The sequence below is a fragment of the Ipomoea nil genome, unplaced genomic scaffold (genome assembly GCF_001879475.1).
Source record: "Ipomoea nil cultivar Tokyo-kokei standard unplaced genomic scaffold, Asagao_1.1 scaffold2480, whole genome shotgun sequence".
In the NCBI taxonomy this organism is placed as follows: domain Eukaryota; kingdom Viridiplantae; phylum Streptophyta; class Magnoliopsida; order Solanales; family Convolvulaceae; genus Ipomoea; species Ipomoea nil.
This window is the reverse complement of record NW_017618908.1, coordinates 449,960-464,406: the sequence shown is the minus strand read 5'-3', so window position 1 is coordinate 464,406 and position 14,447 is coordinate 449,960. Positions and strand designations below refer to the sequence as shown.

The window sequence follows — 14,447 nt, the reverse complement described above, 5'->3', positions numbered from 1 at the left end:
TGTTCAAAATATTGCCTAGGTTGCTCGAATAAGGAGTGGTCAGCTGATTTTGTGGCGAAACTGGTCGTGTCTAGTAGGACGAATCAATTCTATCTATAATATTATACTATAGATAGAATTTTATTACAGTACAATATCGTTTAATTTTCTGTTCGGTATTAATTTAAGAGAAGAGTATGATGGAAGCAAAAAACAATCAATTGTAAGCATGCATACAAATGTTTGTGGACAAGGAAGACATTACCGCATTTTGGGGTTCATTTGGTCGGCTAAATCTTATCATTTTCAATGTCAACTTGACAATCTTTAAACTAATTTATTCTTTAGCTTAGAAACAATATGAATTGGAAAATAATTCAAGTGGCACTATTTAATTACCATTTTCTAAAATTTGACTAAATCTTTCTTTCTATTATTAAAACAAAATCATTTTTCACAAATATTGCTTATTTCTTGAATCCCCGATCTCAAGAGCCTCCACGCCCCAACCCAACAAAACATCTGAAAGAATATAAATCAACTGAACACAAAGGATAGACCTTTGCTTATTGGTTACTGCGCATCACTTTGAGAGGTTGCTCACACACTGTCGCTGGTGAAAATGTGAGACTCAATCCCGGGTCATTAAGTCAAATGTTGGAATGTTGGATTATGAAATAAAAAAAATATTTGATATATATATTTATATGTTGGAATGATTATGTACACAACCAATTTCCTATCCCTACAACCTAATCAAATCTCCTTGGCGGCAACAAATAACCAATTTACAATTTACAACCACAAACCAACCAACTTTTTGTTTCTATTTTCATTTCTCTACTTCTCAACAAATGTGTATATACCTACCTGTCTACCCTACAACTAACTACCATCACCAAACCACTTCCTATGCACAACACATGTCTAATGTGTCCATGTGAACTCGACACCTCGGTCACATGACGATGTGAACCTAGTTTGACCCGACAACCTCTGTTCAATCGAGTTCACACATCACTCGATCTCGAGCCCTAAGAATAGTGGAAAACGTTAGGGTTTTTGTGTCGGGGACAACATGGGACTCTTTCTCGTAATGCATTCAAGAACAAGATTTGATCAATCCCAGATTGTAGAGATTCCTCCTTACTATGCTTCCGAGTGAGAGCAACATTGCCCCGCCACCCGCAGGCTGCTCAGCCTCTTCGGCAGCCCTATGATACATCAATGGCAGTTCCTTCACTTCCAAGTCACCCCAACCGATCTTCTCTCGAATAGCCTCGATGGCTTTTGGGTCAGCGCAATTCCCAGTCGTGTCTGTTACATAGAACACGTTCTGAGCTGTGTCGTCTTTTGTTGATATCTCGGCCCTCTTCACATTAATGCCATTTTCCCGGAAGGTTCTCATCACATCCGCCAATAGCCCTTGTCTGTCGCTTGTACTTAGCTCGAGTCGTGTCCCCTGACATCATTCACAAAACATATTACTAAACCAAACATTTATGCAATTTAAGACTTGCAAGAAACAACCTACTTTCAACTTTGAATTAGAATCATTCCAAGATTAAAGGTAAAGTAAAGCACACTATAGTGATATACCTCGGATGCTCGTCTTTCAATGGCTGCTTGGAGGCAAAGAATCACGCGCTGTTTCTCAGCATCAGAACTAATCGGGGTTCCATCCGTGTGTCTGATGAAGAATTCCTACAACAGATAAACGAGCATTCTTGAGCAAAGGTTTTAAGATTGATTCGACATTGTTTATACAGACACGATTTCTGTTCCTAGTATCTTACCAAGGATGCTCTATCCCCGACCGTGTTCACCGTGGCGTGGAACACCACATAGTCCATGTCTGTGAGCGTGCAGACCACATCGAACAGGAGCTTAGCGCGATCCTTGCAATGAACATTGACAACCGAGTAGCCCCTTTCGAGACAATTCAAAACCGAGACCACGGGAACGACTGGTTTTCTCTCGTAATCCCGGTCAGCAAACATCATCTGGTGAAGCCTTCTCTCGGGATGCATAACCGCCATGGAAACCGAGGTCTTGGCACTCCGGATATCATTGTCCCCCTTGAGGACATACCTCAGTCGAGCCTCGATTCTGTCCATCTTTTGGCAGTCTTCGATTGGGGACCCGGAATCGCAATCTTTGAGATATATCAGAGCTGCAATTCTGCCATTGTTAGTCCACACTTTAGACTCCACCACGCTGCACTGCAAATCGGATAGAACAGCGAAAACCTCTGACAGTAACCCGATTCTATCAGTCCCGGTTAATTCTAGCCCGGTTAACCCTTCAAAACTGCTTGAACTTCCATACTGAGTTCTTCCAAGGGACTGTAACCAGACATGAAAACATTACATTAAATGAGTGATTAAGGTTTCAGGATTAGATTTACCACCTATATTTCATCAAAATTACCACTGCTAATTACCTGTTGAATGTAATTGATGACACTCTCATCTGTTAACTTCTCCCCATTCAAGTCAGTAACATGAAAAACTGTATTCATAGGAAAAGAATTGAAACAGCAAAATCAGCACAAGTTTCAGGATATGGCTGCTAAAATGGGGGGAAAAAAGCTTAAAAAGCATCCAATAATGGCGGCACTCACCGTCCATAAACCACCGGCCATCGGAGGAGATGTTGGCTTTCTTGATTGAAAGGTTTAGATCGGTGAGCACTTGAACTGCTTCCAGAAGAACTTCATGCTTTCTTGCACTATCAATCTGCAAAATTAGAGAAATTATCAGTAATTAAGAAAATGCAAATTTGGAACAAAAAGGGTGACCCTGTCGGAAAAAATGGTGCTTACCATAACTCGGGTTGCATCAGGGCATACGGCATTATCGATCATGACCCTGCAAAAGAAGAAGAAGAGAAATTAACTTAGAAAGCTTAGTAATTTGATCAGATTTTAGAATCCATTGCACATATTTTGAGTTAATTCTAACATCACTCGTTAAAAATTGAAACTTTAAGAAGCAAGAAAGTCATGGCAATCTTTAAATCAAGGAAATTCTCCAGGAAAAAAAAAAAAAAAAAAAAAAAAAAAAAAAAAAAGTAAACTTTCAAAATTACTTCTGAAAAGAACTGCAGTTTCTAGTTTCATGGAAGAAACACAGCATGGGCAAACTGGAAAACAGCTAAACAGAGTAATTAAATTACCTGGGAGTAGTCATACGAATAACGAGCTTTTCGTACTCATCTAGGTAAGCAGGCCACTCCATCTTCTTCTTAGTCACCCCAGAAATTTGAGCTCAAAATCCTCAAAACCAGGAAGGGCGAAGAAGACGAAGCTCTTACGTGTGGATGTATGGACGCTACGATCCTCGTCTCTTGTTCACAATACAATCCAGTTTTTTTTTCTCTCTCTAAACAGGGACCTTTTTCTCTTTTCTCCCTCCTGCAACTTTCAAACGGCGCTTTGTTTACAATTCCAATTTCCACATACTGGCTATATATATATTTCTACGGATCTGTAAAATTTATAAAAAGGCGTGGCGAGCATGCCCGCGTATGTCACCTGTCGTGGCTCATGCCTGCCCCAAAAGCCGCTTAGTTTGACCTCCAGTTAAGGGCAACCACAGTTAGGAGTGTGGAAACTTAGGTAAATTTTGGATTAACCTACAAAATTTGGTTAATCCTCGAATCTGTTAATGGTTAAAGATTTTTTAAAATTTTAATTAAGGATCAATTCAGTTCGAAATTATCATTTAATCGAATTAACCGAACGATTAACTGAAATTTTAAATATATAATTTAATATGTAAAATTCATATAAATTTGTAATGTTGTTATGGTATAGTTTTTGTATATTTTCTTATAGATATATTATTATATGTATTATTTTAACTAGATTTATTATTATTGGTATTATTTTTAAGATTTAAAATTTTAGCTTGTTCGATTAATCGGTTAACCGAACCGATTAACCGAAAAAAACTCTGATGCGGTTAATTCGGTAATACAAAGTTCGGCTCATTTAGCGGTTAAAGTTTTAAAACTTCGATTAAAACGGTTCGATTAAGCGATGAGATGAGGAGAGAAAGGATGAACTGGTCTTGTTGCGTCCAAATCCAGTGTGCTGGATTCACTTCAGGCACGGTGGCGGTGGCGCCGGAAGCCGAGTCACCGGACGGTGTGTCGATCGTTGGTGGCGGACATGGTGTGTCGCCGTCCACATATCCGAGCAAGCCCTGTCCCCGGAGGAAGGGAACGAGCTGCGTGCGCCAGAACAAGTAGTCCCTAGCGGTGAGTTTAATAGAGACGAAGTGGTGAGCTGTGGCTAGAGTGTTTGGGGTGGTGGCCGACGGTGGTGTGCCGACGGTAATAGTCCTCTCCGACGAATTGGTTGACATCGGATGGCCGACGGTGGGGGCGTATCGATGATAGGGGGAGAGGAAAAATGAGGATCTAACCTACGGCTTAGCTGATACTAGATGAATGTAATTGAATTGAATTATCCAACAGTTACAGAGATAGAGACTAATACTAAAGAGATTAGTTACACGTAAAAGTCTCCTGACTAATAGACTGTACTAAGCTGACTACTCCTGCACCACACATTTATTAACTTATTACAATAGGAAATAATAATATTCTAAACATATTATTCACACACCTAACCACAATAGTGATTTTTTAGTAGATTTTTAGGGTGAAGATGTTTATGTGAAGGAGAGAGGAGAATTGAGAATGTGCAGTAAGAGCTCATTACCAAGCTAATTGTATGTCTAACCAACTTAGGTGTAATTGTTCAAATGTAAATTTAAACTTTATTCAAGACAACTTAGAATGGATTGATAAAATTATGACAATTAGATTATTATAATAACATTACTCTCACCAAACCTTTATTATTCTAACTGATTAACACTTGTTAAATTGTAACGATTCACTAATCAAATCACTCCAACTGCAATATACTCAAGCCACTCTCCAAAATGCCATGCCCTTTTCATATTTCATTCCCTTCTTTACCCACTTTTTATTTATTTATTTGGTATTCCTTATTTCCTTAGCTGCAAAGTAGTAGTAGAGTAATATTTTAAACAATCCCTTTTGCATATATGTATCTTTCCTTCCAGCTGTTCAAGTGGCACTCCAAACCTAATCTTCTTGCCGGTCGATCCCTTTGTTCCTTAAAATAGAATATTAATTAATGCTCCTACACAACTTTATTTGTACACAAACATTCTAGAATAAGTAGTGACACATGCATGGGACATTGCCTATGATTCTTGAATACATTTTCGTGGTTAAGATGTCCAAGTACTCATCCATAACTTGATGCTTTGCGTGCATCCCACTCTATTTTCTTTTCCTAGAAATAAATATTCTTTTTAGGTGATGATGAATAAAATTTACAATCGCTATTTAAGGATATGTAATAAGTAAATTTAATCGTGTTTTGTAATCATATTGGCAACAGACCACAAGGAGGTAAACTAGTTTAAGTTACACATAGCTTATAAGCTCAAACCAAGAAGGTCAATAGGCCGCTTTCACTATGATGAGAGAAACCCACAGTCTAATATTGTATATTGGATAAATCCCGCTGTAGACACTTAAATTTTGATAAATATTGATTATTTATCAATATTAATATATTTGAATTTATGTATGGATAATACTGATATTATCTAATTTGTTAATTAGATAATATGAAAAGAGTTTGAACCTATCACAACTCTTCTATCCTACAGCTATAAATAGGGCTCTCATTTCTATGTAAACAGACATCTTACGAAAAATCATAGAAAGACTCTAAAGCTTATTCAGAGATCACAATAAAAATGTGATCCTGAAAGTAAAAACCCCTCCTCCTCCATATGTTGATGCATGTTGATCCAAACCTCCATTGAAGATCAAGCCAATCCAAACCTCCATTGAAGATCAAGTCATTTGAACCCGGAGGCCCTTCAAGAAGAACAAGCTATATATACAAGCCCTTCTTTGAAGATCAAGCCACTTGAAACCCGGAGGCCCTTCAATGGTGGAGTGTTCAACGCATCCAATTGAAGAATCAGAGGACCATCCAGAGACTTGTACCCACACCGCATTGATTTTGACATGTAACCAGAATTTTGAATATTTCTATATTTTATTCAATTTTCTTTGTTCACACCCGCTCCTATATAATAGTGTGTAAACCAATAAAACATTCTTCTTTGGTTAGTAATAATTAGTTTAAGAGTAATTCTCTTGTGTGGTCTTTATCCGTGAGACAAGTCGTGTCAATATGAAAATGTAATACTAATTAGAAATGAAATTTTTGTTACTTATAAGGGAAAATGTAATACTTTAATTTTGAAAAAAAATATAATACTTTTAAGTCAAAATATACAAGTATTACATTTTTTTTCAAATGCATTACATTTTCTCTTATAAGTAACAAATACTTTATTTCTAATTAGTATTACATTTTCCAGTATAAGTATAACATTTTATCTTGATCCCAACCTGTTTTACAGACAAAGATCCGTGAGACTGTCTCATAAGCTTTTGTCTTAGTTTAATTGGCACATCATAAAGCTTCAAACATTTTTTTTTTTAAATGAAAAAATCAATGTAACATATTTTAGTCAATATATAGTGTAGTGTGATAGTGTTTGGAGTTGATGGATTTATGTACATAGATAAATTTAAATGTATTGGAATTATGAATTATATAAATAAACTTTCTCAAGCCAAGTATATTGTGGTTTGATAGTATCACTATTACTATACATTTTCAAACGGATGGTCACAAGTTTGAATCTCATCTCAATTCAAGGGTTAACATATTATACAATTGTTGATGTTATAATATATGAGTAGTAATAACGTGAGAGAAGGAGACCCTATAAGATCATCATTCAGAATCTCCAGCACATTAGACTCTAACATGAACAAGATCCGCGTGTCTATGTTTCAACTAAAAGCTTTTTTCACCAATACACATTAACCACTCTGTTCTGTTCCGGTAGACATGTTCTATAGTGATAAGATAACATTAATACAATTTTTCGGTAGGAGATCAGATAAGGAATAATGTCATTTTTTTATTTGTTTGAAATAGAATAATGTCATTGAGATGAGAATGAATAATATATGAGAGAAGGTGGTAATATTTTTCAAATCAAAGCAAAAAAAAAAAAAGGCAGAATTGAGTGCGCAATCGTCTGGCAATCACGTGCGCGCTTCACGGAGACAACACGCTAGACCCAGATTATTGTCCAGCGTCCCGGCTAAAAATGTCGGCTGGTTGACTTTAAGTCTTTAACCTTAATGCGGTTTGGCGGGAAAGAGGTGGCATCATTATTCCCGCCAACTCACAAAACGGTACGTGGCTGACCCTTTGTGTTGTACACTTGGCGGGAAAGAGGTGGCATATATTCTTTCTATTTTCTAACATGATTTACTTAATTTGTGTACAGGTTATCATGAGTTATTACACAAAAATTTGTTCAAATGCATACACTATTTAGATGGTAATTGTGATTTCTATCGTCATAAAAAACACACACATAATTTGCCGTTTAAAAAAAAAAATTTAAAATCTCAATTAAGACTTGCTTCAATATGTCAAGTAGCATGGTGGGAACTTGAAGTGTGCAGTCCAGTCTTTAGTATTAAATTAGATTGATTTGATTTATCTTATTTTAAGTTTAATGATATATTTATAGAATTTAACACTGCTGAAAATCTATAATTTTCTGATTACCTAAAAAAATAGTTTAAAAGTGACATTTTTCAATTTTTCATCGAAGGATTATGAGGGAAAATAGGTTGGAATTTTCAACCACCTTTACTTAGTGGTCGGAAATACCAACCACAAAGTAAAGGTGGTCGAAATTTTTTTTGGCAATTTAAAAAATTTAAATTGAGTTGGAAATTTCCATCAATCTTTCTAGTAGCTAATTTTCTCGACCACTTTACAAAATTGGATACTATTTCCGATCACCTGTTTAGTGGTTAGAAATAGCAACAAAGATTTTTTTCGAATACTAAAAGTGATCCGAACAAGAGCTTCTCACATAATTTAAGATCAAGTGATTGGAAATTGAGTTAATACCCAAAATCGTCATCGACTATAGTGGTTTTTCTCAATTTCGTCCTAAACGACTTTGGTGACCTAATATCGTCCCAGACTTTTGTGTTTCGCTCAATTTAGTCCCAGACTTTTGTGTTTTTGCTCAATTTAGTCCCTCATTTGTTATTCTGTCCATTTGGTGTTAAATAAATAGACAATTCAGTAATTTTAATATTGACATCTCTTTACTCATAGACATGTGAACTGCGAAATCCCATTTTTTTTCGAATTACTCCCAGAATTACTCCTAAAACTGCGAATATAAAATTTGATTTGCAAGTCCGGGAGTAATTCTGAGTGTAATTCGTACAAGAAAGAGGAATTTCGCACTTCACAAGTTGAAAGTAAAGAGAGATCAATATTGACATTACTGAATTGTCCCTTTATTTAGCACCAATTTGACGAAATAACAAATGGAGGACTAAATTGAGCGAAACACAAAAGTCTGGGACGATATTAGGTCACCAAAGTCGTTTAGGACGAAATTGAGAAAAACCACTATAGTCGAAGACGATTTTGGGTATTAACTCATTGGAAATTTATTGATTTCTAACCTTGTAAGATATAATTCGATAAAATTGAAATTTTTGAGTTATAGAGGAAAGAACTAAAGTTAATTACGTGTAAAATCCCAGACAAGCTGGATGGGTTTGTCCCATTTGCGGTGGCACCAGAATCGAAAGGAGTGGCGCCGTTTGTGTTTGCGTGAAACATTGTGCGACATATGTTTTCCTCGAACGTGGTTCAAACATGCCTAGGATAAAGGGATTTGGTCGCAATTAGCGTATCCTTGTTGATTAGTGCTTAACTTTTTTTTTTTTTTTTTTTTTTTTTTTGTGTATTAGTGCTTAACTTTGCACAATGATTTTTCAAGATTAGGCATGCTCTAATTGGGTCCACATTAAGGAATTGAAAGATAATGGGAAAGGAAAAATATTCTGATATACTCTATAATAAATTGAACAATTAAACTTCTAAGTAAAAATGTTTTTATCTAATATTTTTTAAGTACCAAAATAATCTAATCAAGTCCATCTATTTGTTATCTTTTATTTAAGAAATAAAGTTGGATTGATTTTTTCACATAAGAAAAAGTGTGAATTTTCGACCTATTTTAAGAGTGTATTATTTATTGATAGTCATGACTATCCACATACAATGAAGATAGCCATAATTGTCAAGGTCTAAATTTAAATATTTGTATAAAGATCCAAACTTAAACTTTTAATTTGAGCATATACGTACTGATGAAGATGGTATGCTTCCTTCGTATAGAAGTTGACCAATGCATATCCGTCTTCATCCCAAACTGATGTTGGGTCTAAGACGAGGACAAGAAACCACCTTGTCTCTAAGGTCTATATCTAGATCTTGATAGTCATGACTATAATATTGAAAAATCTTAAATTATTGACTATATTTTTCTTTTGCTATTGTCCCTACTCAAGATCAAACTTAGTATCAAAAGTATGAAATTTGTTTGTTTAGGGTTAGAGTCAAAGCACGTGAAGGGTTTTGTCAGACGAGATGGTATGAGTTCACAAGCATAGGTCAGAGGACATTATTTCATTGGTGGATCTATGATTGCAGAAAATGGGAGTAATCTATCATAGACTAAAATGTAATTTTTATTTTTTTTTAATGGTAAAGCTATAAGTCATTATCATGAATAGGTAAATGAGCTGGTTGATTGCTTTGCTGGTGGTGTAAGAAATGAAGTTAAAGCTAGTAATTGGTTCCTTCACTTGCCATGGACTCCAAGAAAAGCATTCACATCTTCCTTTTTTGTGTGGCGGCATTTGATTATAAGATTTCTATATGTAAATATATAGTTTGGATTCAACACATTAGAGAGATTAATGAAATATATTTGTGAAGAGAAAAGATGATTTACGAACTTATGGTATCGGATGGAGTCCAAGTTACAATGGGTGTCCAATTTCATCATGGGATTTGTCAAGTTGAATCAACCAAAATAATTTTGGACAAAGAAAATTGAAATATGTTGCTAAGAAAAAGTATACAACATATAATGCATGGTAAAAAGTCATGAGTATTTCAACAACAACAAAAAATTATTGTTTGAAGACACATGTTAAGTCATGTATTAGTGTTGACATATAATTGTTGGAAATTTTAGCATAAAAATAGCATGTAAGTAGTTATTTTGTAGTACAAATATATGTGGGGTTCACTTCCAATTTGGGTTGGGTCAAAGTGGATTTATACTATTCGTAGTGAGACGAAAAAATTGATATGTTGTACGCTTTAAAACGGATAATGGGTGAATGATAAATTGATTATCAAAATAGACCTATTTAAGTTAGAAAAGAATGTGGAAAGGCTTTGGAAAAACACTTATCCCACCATGGTTTGGGTAGTGGGTTTGCACCACTATATATACAATAGCCTTTTGGAAGGAGGTTGAATTGTATACCATAGATGTTTTCTCTTGGAACCTGAAAAGGCTTGACCTGTGTACACGAATGTTGTAATTAGGTTATCAACCAATTTTGACTTATTTTACAACTATTAACTGTATGTGTGCTTGATTAATTAGTTTTTTGTAAGAACTTATTGCTCCAAAATGCTAAAATTTATAAAGTTGTTTAAAGTAGCTTTTGAGAAAGTCATTTTGTATGTAATCAGCTAATAGCTAAGCTAATTTACCAAATACTTTTCTACAATAAGCTAATGATATCAACTAAGTCAAACCCACTAACCCAATAAGCTAACAGCTATTTACCAAACATCTTACCCCTTTGTTTTTGTCTCTACCTCTCTCAACTCTTTTCTTACGAGAAAATTATTGTATTATTATTATTATTATTTTTTTTTACCATCGTCAATTATTAATGTTAAGTCTTAGCATTTAGTTATATTTATTACTCATTAGAAATAGACAAAATACAGCTGTGTATATGAGATGGAGTATATTGCTGTAAGCAGGTGATTGAATGACAATACAACATATGTCAACAACCAAAACCCATAACCTTTGTAGGCCAAGATTGAGCAGACAAATTCCTTAGCTTGTCTACTTACTAGGGTTTGTGACCTCCACGTTTCCAGTGTTTTGACAATATTGTCAAACTGTCAATCCATTGCTTCCGGTGGAACAGACATTTGACAATTCTTCCATGCATTCACAACAACTCTACTGTTGATTGTGAAAGTTGTAAATAAATTTTTAAAAAGAAGCTAGGTTTATTACCCAACCCTAATTATTTGCACCTCTTATATAGGTAGGTCTAACTACTCTCTTTGATTTAGGAAAAACTTGTCGTGGCTATTTGAAAGTGCGTTGGTATACTAACTTAGATTGTTCATAGCTAATCGACTCAAATTAAGAAAGCTGATTGACAACTTCCACATAAAATTGAACTTTGAATCTTGAAGTTATCGAGCCAATTGTTCGTATTATTTATCCGTATTCTTATTATTAATCAAGTGCTAAATTTAACACCCCAAGTTCAAAACTCAACACTCAGGGCAAATTATTGTGTGGACCATAATCCACACAATGTTACGTGGACCATAACAAAAAAATACATTTTTAATATACTAAATGTACATTATTTTTGTACTGAATGTACGTTATACAATATAATGTACACTCAAAACAAAAATAATGTACATTATTTTTGTATTTAATGTACATTATTTTTGTACTGAATGTACATTATTTTACGATAAGACAAAATATAGTCCACACAACTTGTGTGGACCATGAGTGCAAAAAATTTGGTTTGGGTTATAGGCTAAACAGCCCATTGTTCGTACATTTGGGCAATCCGGCCTAGTAAAGGATTAGACATTTGAGGACTTTAAGGATGATGGGTTGTGTTGGATGAACTAGCTGCACTTCTGCAGCCCTTTTTACTCTTAGTGGTGTTGAGACCTTTTGTAAAGACAACATTAGGCCCTTTTAAGTTATTCGGTTCCATTAACTCAACATACTATAAATAATATGTGAAATATCTCTAGTAAGAGTGTTTAAAAAAGAAAATAATATATATATAGAAGTAGTATCCATTAGTTTTATTCCCAGATCAATGAATTAGTTGACTCATGCTATGCCACTAGTTCATCTATTGGTCCAAATATTTGGGTTGATTATGTCTCTTCTTGTATTGAATCTTTGATTTAATAAAATGTTTGAAGTTTTGGTTTTCAAAAAAAAAAAAAAAAAAAACTTATGTGTTCAGTTGCTTGAGTATGATGAATTGCTAAGAAAATGACATAATAATAACGTAACAGTGCAAGTGATAGACATCAAATTTGAGTTTCACACAATTAAGGAACTCCTATATATAGCCCTATTTTACTATTTATACATACTACAATCTACGTAGAATACGAAACTAGCTTCAAGTCTTCAATGCATGACACTTTTGTTGTGTTGGTAGTGAACGTATTGTGTGGGCATTAAATGCTGCTAAAGGTGTTGTTTATCTTGTTTAATTCGAAAAGGATGAAGACGAGCATCTGGAATAATATAAGACTCGATTCCGGGTCATTGTTCTCAAATTTCACTCTTTATGACTAATTGAGCTGTCCATGTGGACAATGTGTTTATCTTATTGGATATGTATACTTGCATATAAAAGTCTCAGGGTCTGGGTTATTACTTGGACCACTCCAATGAACTATCTTTAATTTGATTTACGGGATAGTATGTAGTTACTATCCGAATATGAATTCTAAATGAAGTCTGCTTTGATCTTAACTGATAAAATTATAATAAAGAGGTAAACCAACATAGGTTATCTCACTAGTACAGAATTGTTCACCCGCGACTCTTGTACAAAAGTCGTGTATCTTAGAGTCACGGAGAGTTGTGAATCAGCGACCCTTTTAAATAAAAAAGGATCGTGATTTTTTTCTTAAATTAGGGTATTTGCAACCCTTTCGATTCTAAAAGGGTTGCTGGTACCCTTATTTTATTTATTTTTAAATCCGCTACCCTTTTAATTAACTTTATTTTTAAAATCTTTAATTTTTTAAAATTAAAATCTTGTACAGAACACAAACTATATATCAACATAAATACATAATACTATCAACACAATAATATCAACACAATACTAATTAACTATCAGCACACAATATATCAACACAATACAATATTAACTATCAACACAATATTTTCTATCAACAGTATAATAAGAATCAACACATAAAAATTGAAATCAAGATAATTGTTCAACATGACATTATATCAATTAATAACGTATAATACTTAACTAATTAAGATAAAAGATAATATTGAACCTAAAAAAAAAAAAAAAAAAAAAAAGAAGTTACACCCACTCTCCAAGTATTTTGCCCACAAGTTTTGAATGCCATCTATTCTGTTGGTAGAATACATATTTCTTTCAAATGCCTACAAAATAATTTAATTAATTAAATATTAAATATGTTAATAATGGAGTAATGGAATTATTTCTTATAGACGGTTCAAACAAAAAAGGCTAATAATATAAACCATCACATCGGTCACTCATCCGTTTTAGATATGTCGAAATATGAAATTATTAAAGGTATTTTTGTCTTTTTCAAATTAAGATATCAAGTGTGAGTGTGAATAAAAGAATTTAAGTTGTAAGATCGATCTCAATTCACAGTTCTTCTCCTCAAATTAAGGTAGGATGGGGAGAAGAACTGCGAATTGGAATCAATCTTAGGGTTTAAATCTCATTATTCATACTCAAATTGGGAACTTAAATGACGAAAATACCCTTTAAAATTTTAGATTTCGGCATGTCTGGATGGATGAGTGACCGATGTGATGAATTTTGGCACTAAAAAAATTAGTCGTGGATGAAAATTGGTACTAAAACAATAGTCATGGATGTAAATTGGTAGAAATTAAATATGTGGACCAAAACTGTTACTCGGTATTTTACTAATACTCGTGGGATTAAAATTGGTATTTGCTCTAATATAAACTTATGATATGATTACTAAGCAATTGTCTAACCAACGAGTTATCCATTCGCATTACTTGAATTCACCCCTGTATTTTGTGGAGTACAAAGTAGATGCTCTGTTATGGTTAATGTGCATTATGAAATGTAGTTTAAACTTGCATGAAGCTAAGTGACAATTTGCCTAATTTCTTTCTTGATGATATATCACATTTCCATACAAGGAACTCCTATTTATATATATCCTTATTTATACTACTATATAATCCTCGTAGAATACGAAACTCGATCTCATGCATCACATCTTTTGTTGTGTTAGTGGTGATAACAACGGTGTATATTAAATGCTGCTAATTTCTTTAATTTTCTGCTTATACACCAAGTATTTTCCAATCAGGATAGTTTTAAATGTTATATATCACAGGCAAATTAAATCTCTTCATTCAATTACC

At 34.0% G+C, this 14,447-nt stretch overlaps 1 protein-coding gene across 1 annotated transcript; it reads right to left on the bottom strand.

The window, feature by feature from the left end:
- Positions 1-649: 649 nt before the first annotated feature.
- LOC109152993 (ACT domain-containing protein ACR8-like) lies at positions 650-3,415 on the bottom strand. The gene is made up of 7 exons (XM_019300706.1): positions 3,157-3,415; positions 2,804-2,849; positions 2,603-2,717; positions 2,423-2,490; positions 1,776-2,324; positions 1,579-1,683; positions 650-1,441 (listed from the first exon to the last, which is right to left on the bottom strand). The coding sequence occupies exons 1-7, from the start codon at positions 3,216-3,218 to the stop codon at positions 1,082-1,084; spliced, it is 1,305 nt and encodes a 434-aa protein (XP_019156251.1). The 5' UTR covers positions 3,219-3,415; the 3' UTR covers positions 650-1,081.
- Positions 3,416-14,447: the final 11,032 nt, after the last annotated feature.

Coding starts and splice junctions, on each gene's coding strand:
- LOC109152993 (XM_019300706.1), bottom strand. CDS start 3,218: ATGGAGTGGCCTGCTTACCTAGATGAGTACGAAAAGCTCGTTATTCGT. Junction 2,718..2,803: donor CTGATGCAACCCGAGTTATG/GTAAGCACCATT, acceptor CTAATTTTGCAG/ATTGATAGTGCAAGAAAGCA. Junction 1,442..1,578: donor TTGAAAGACGAGCATCCGAG/GTATATCACTAT, acceptor GAATGATGTCAG/GGGACACGACTCGAGCTAAG.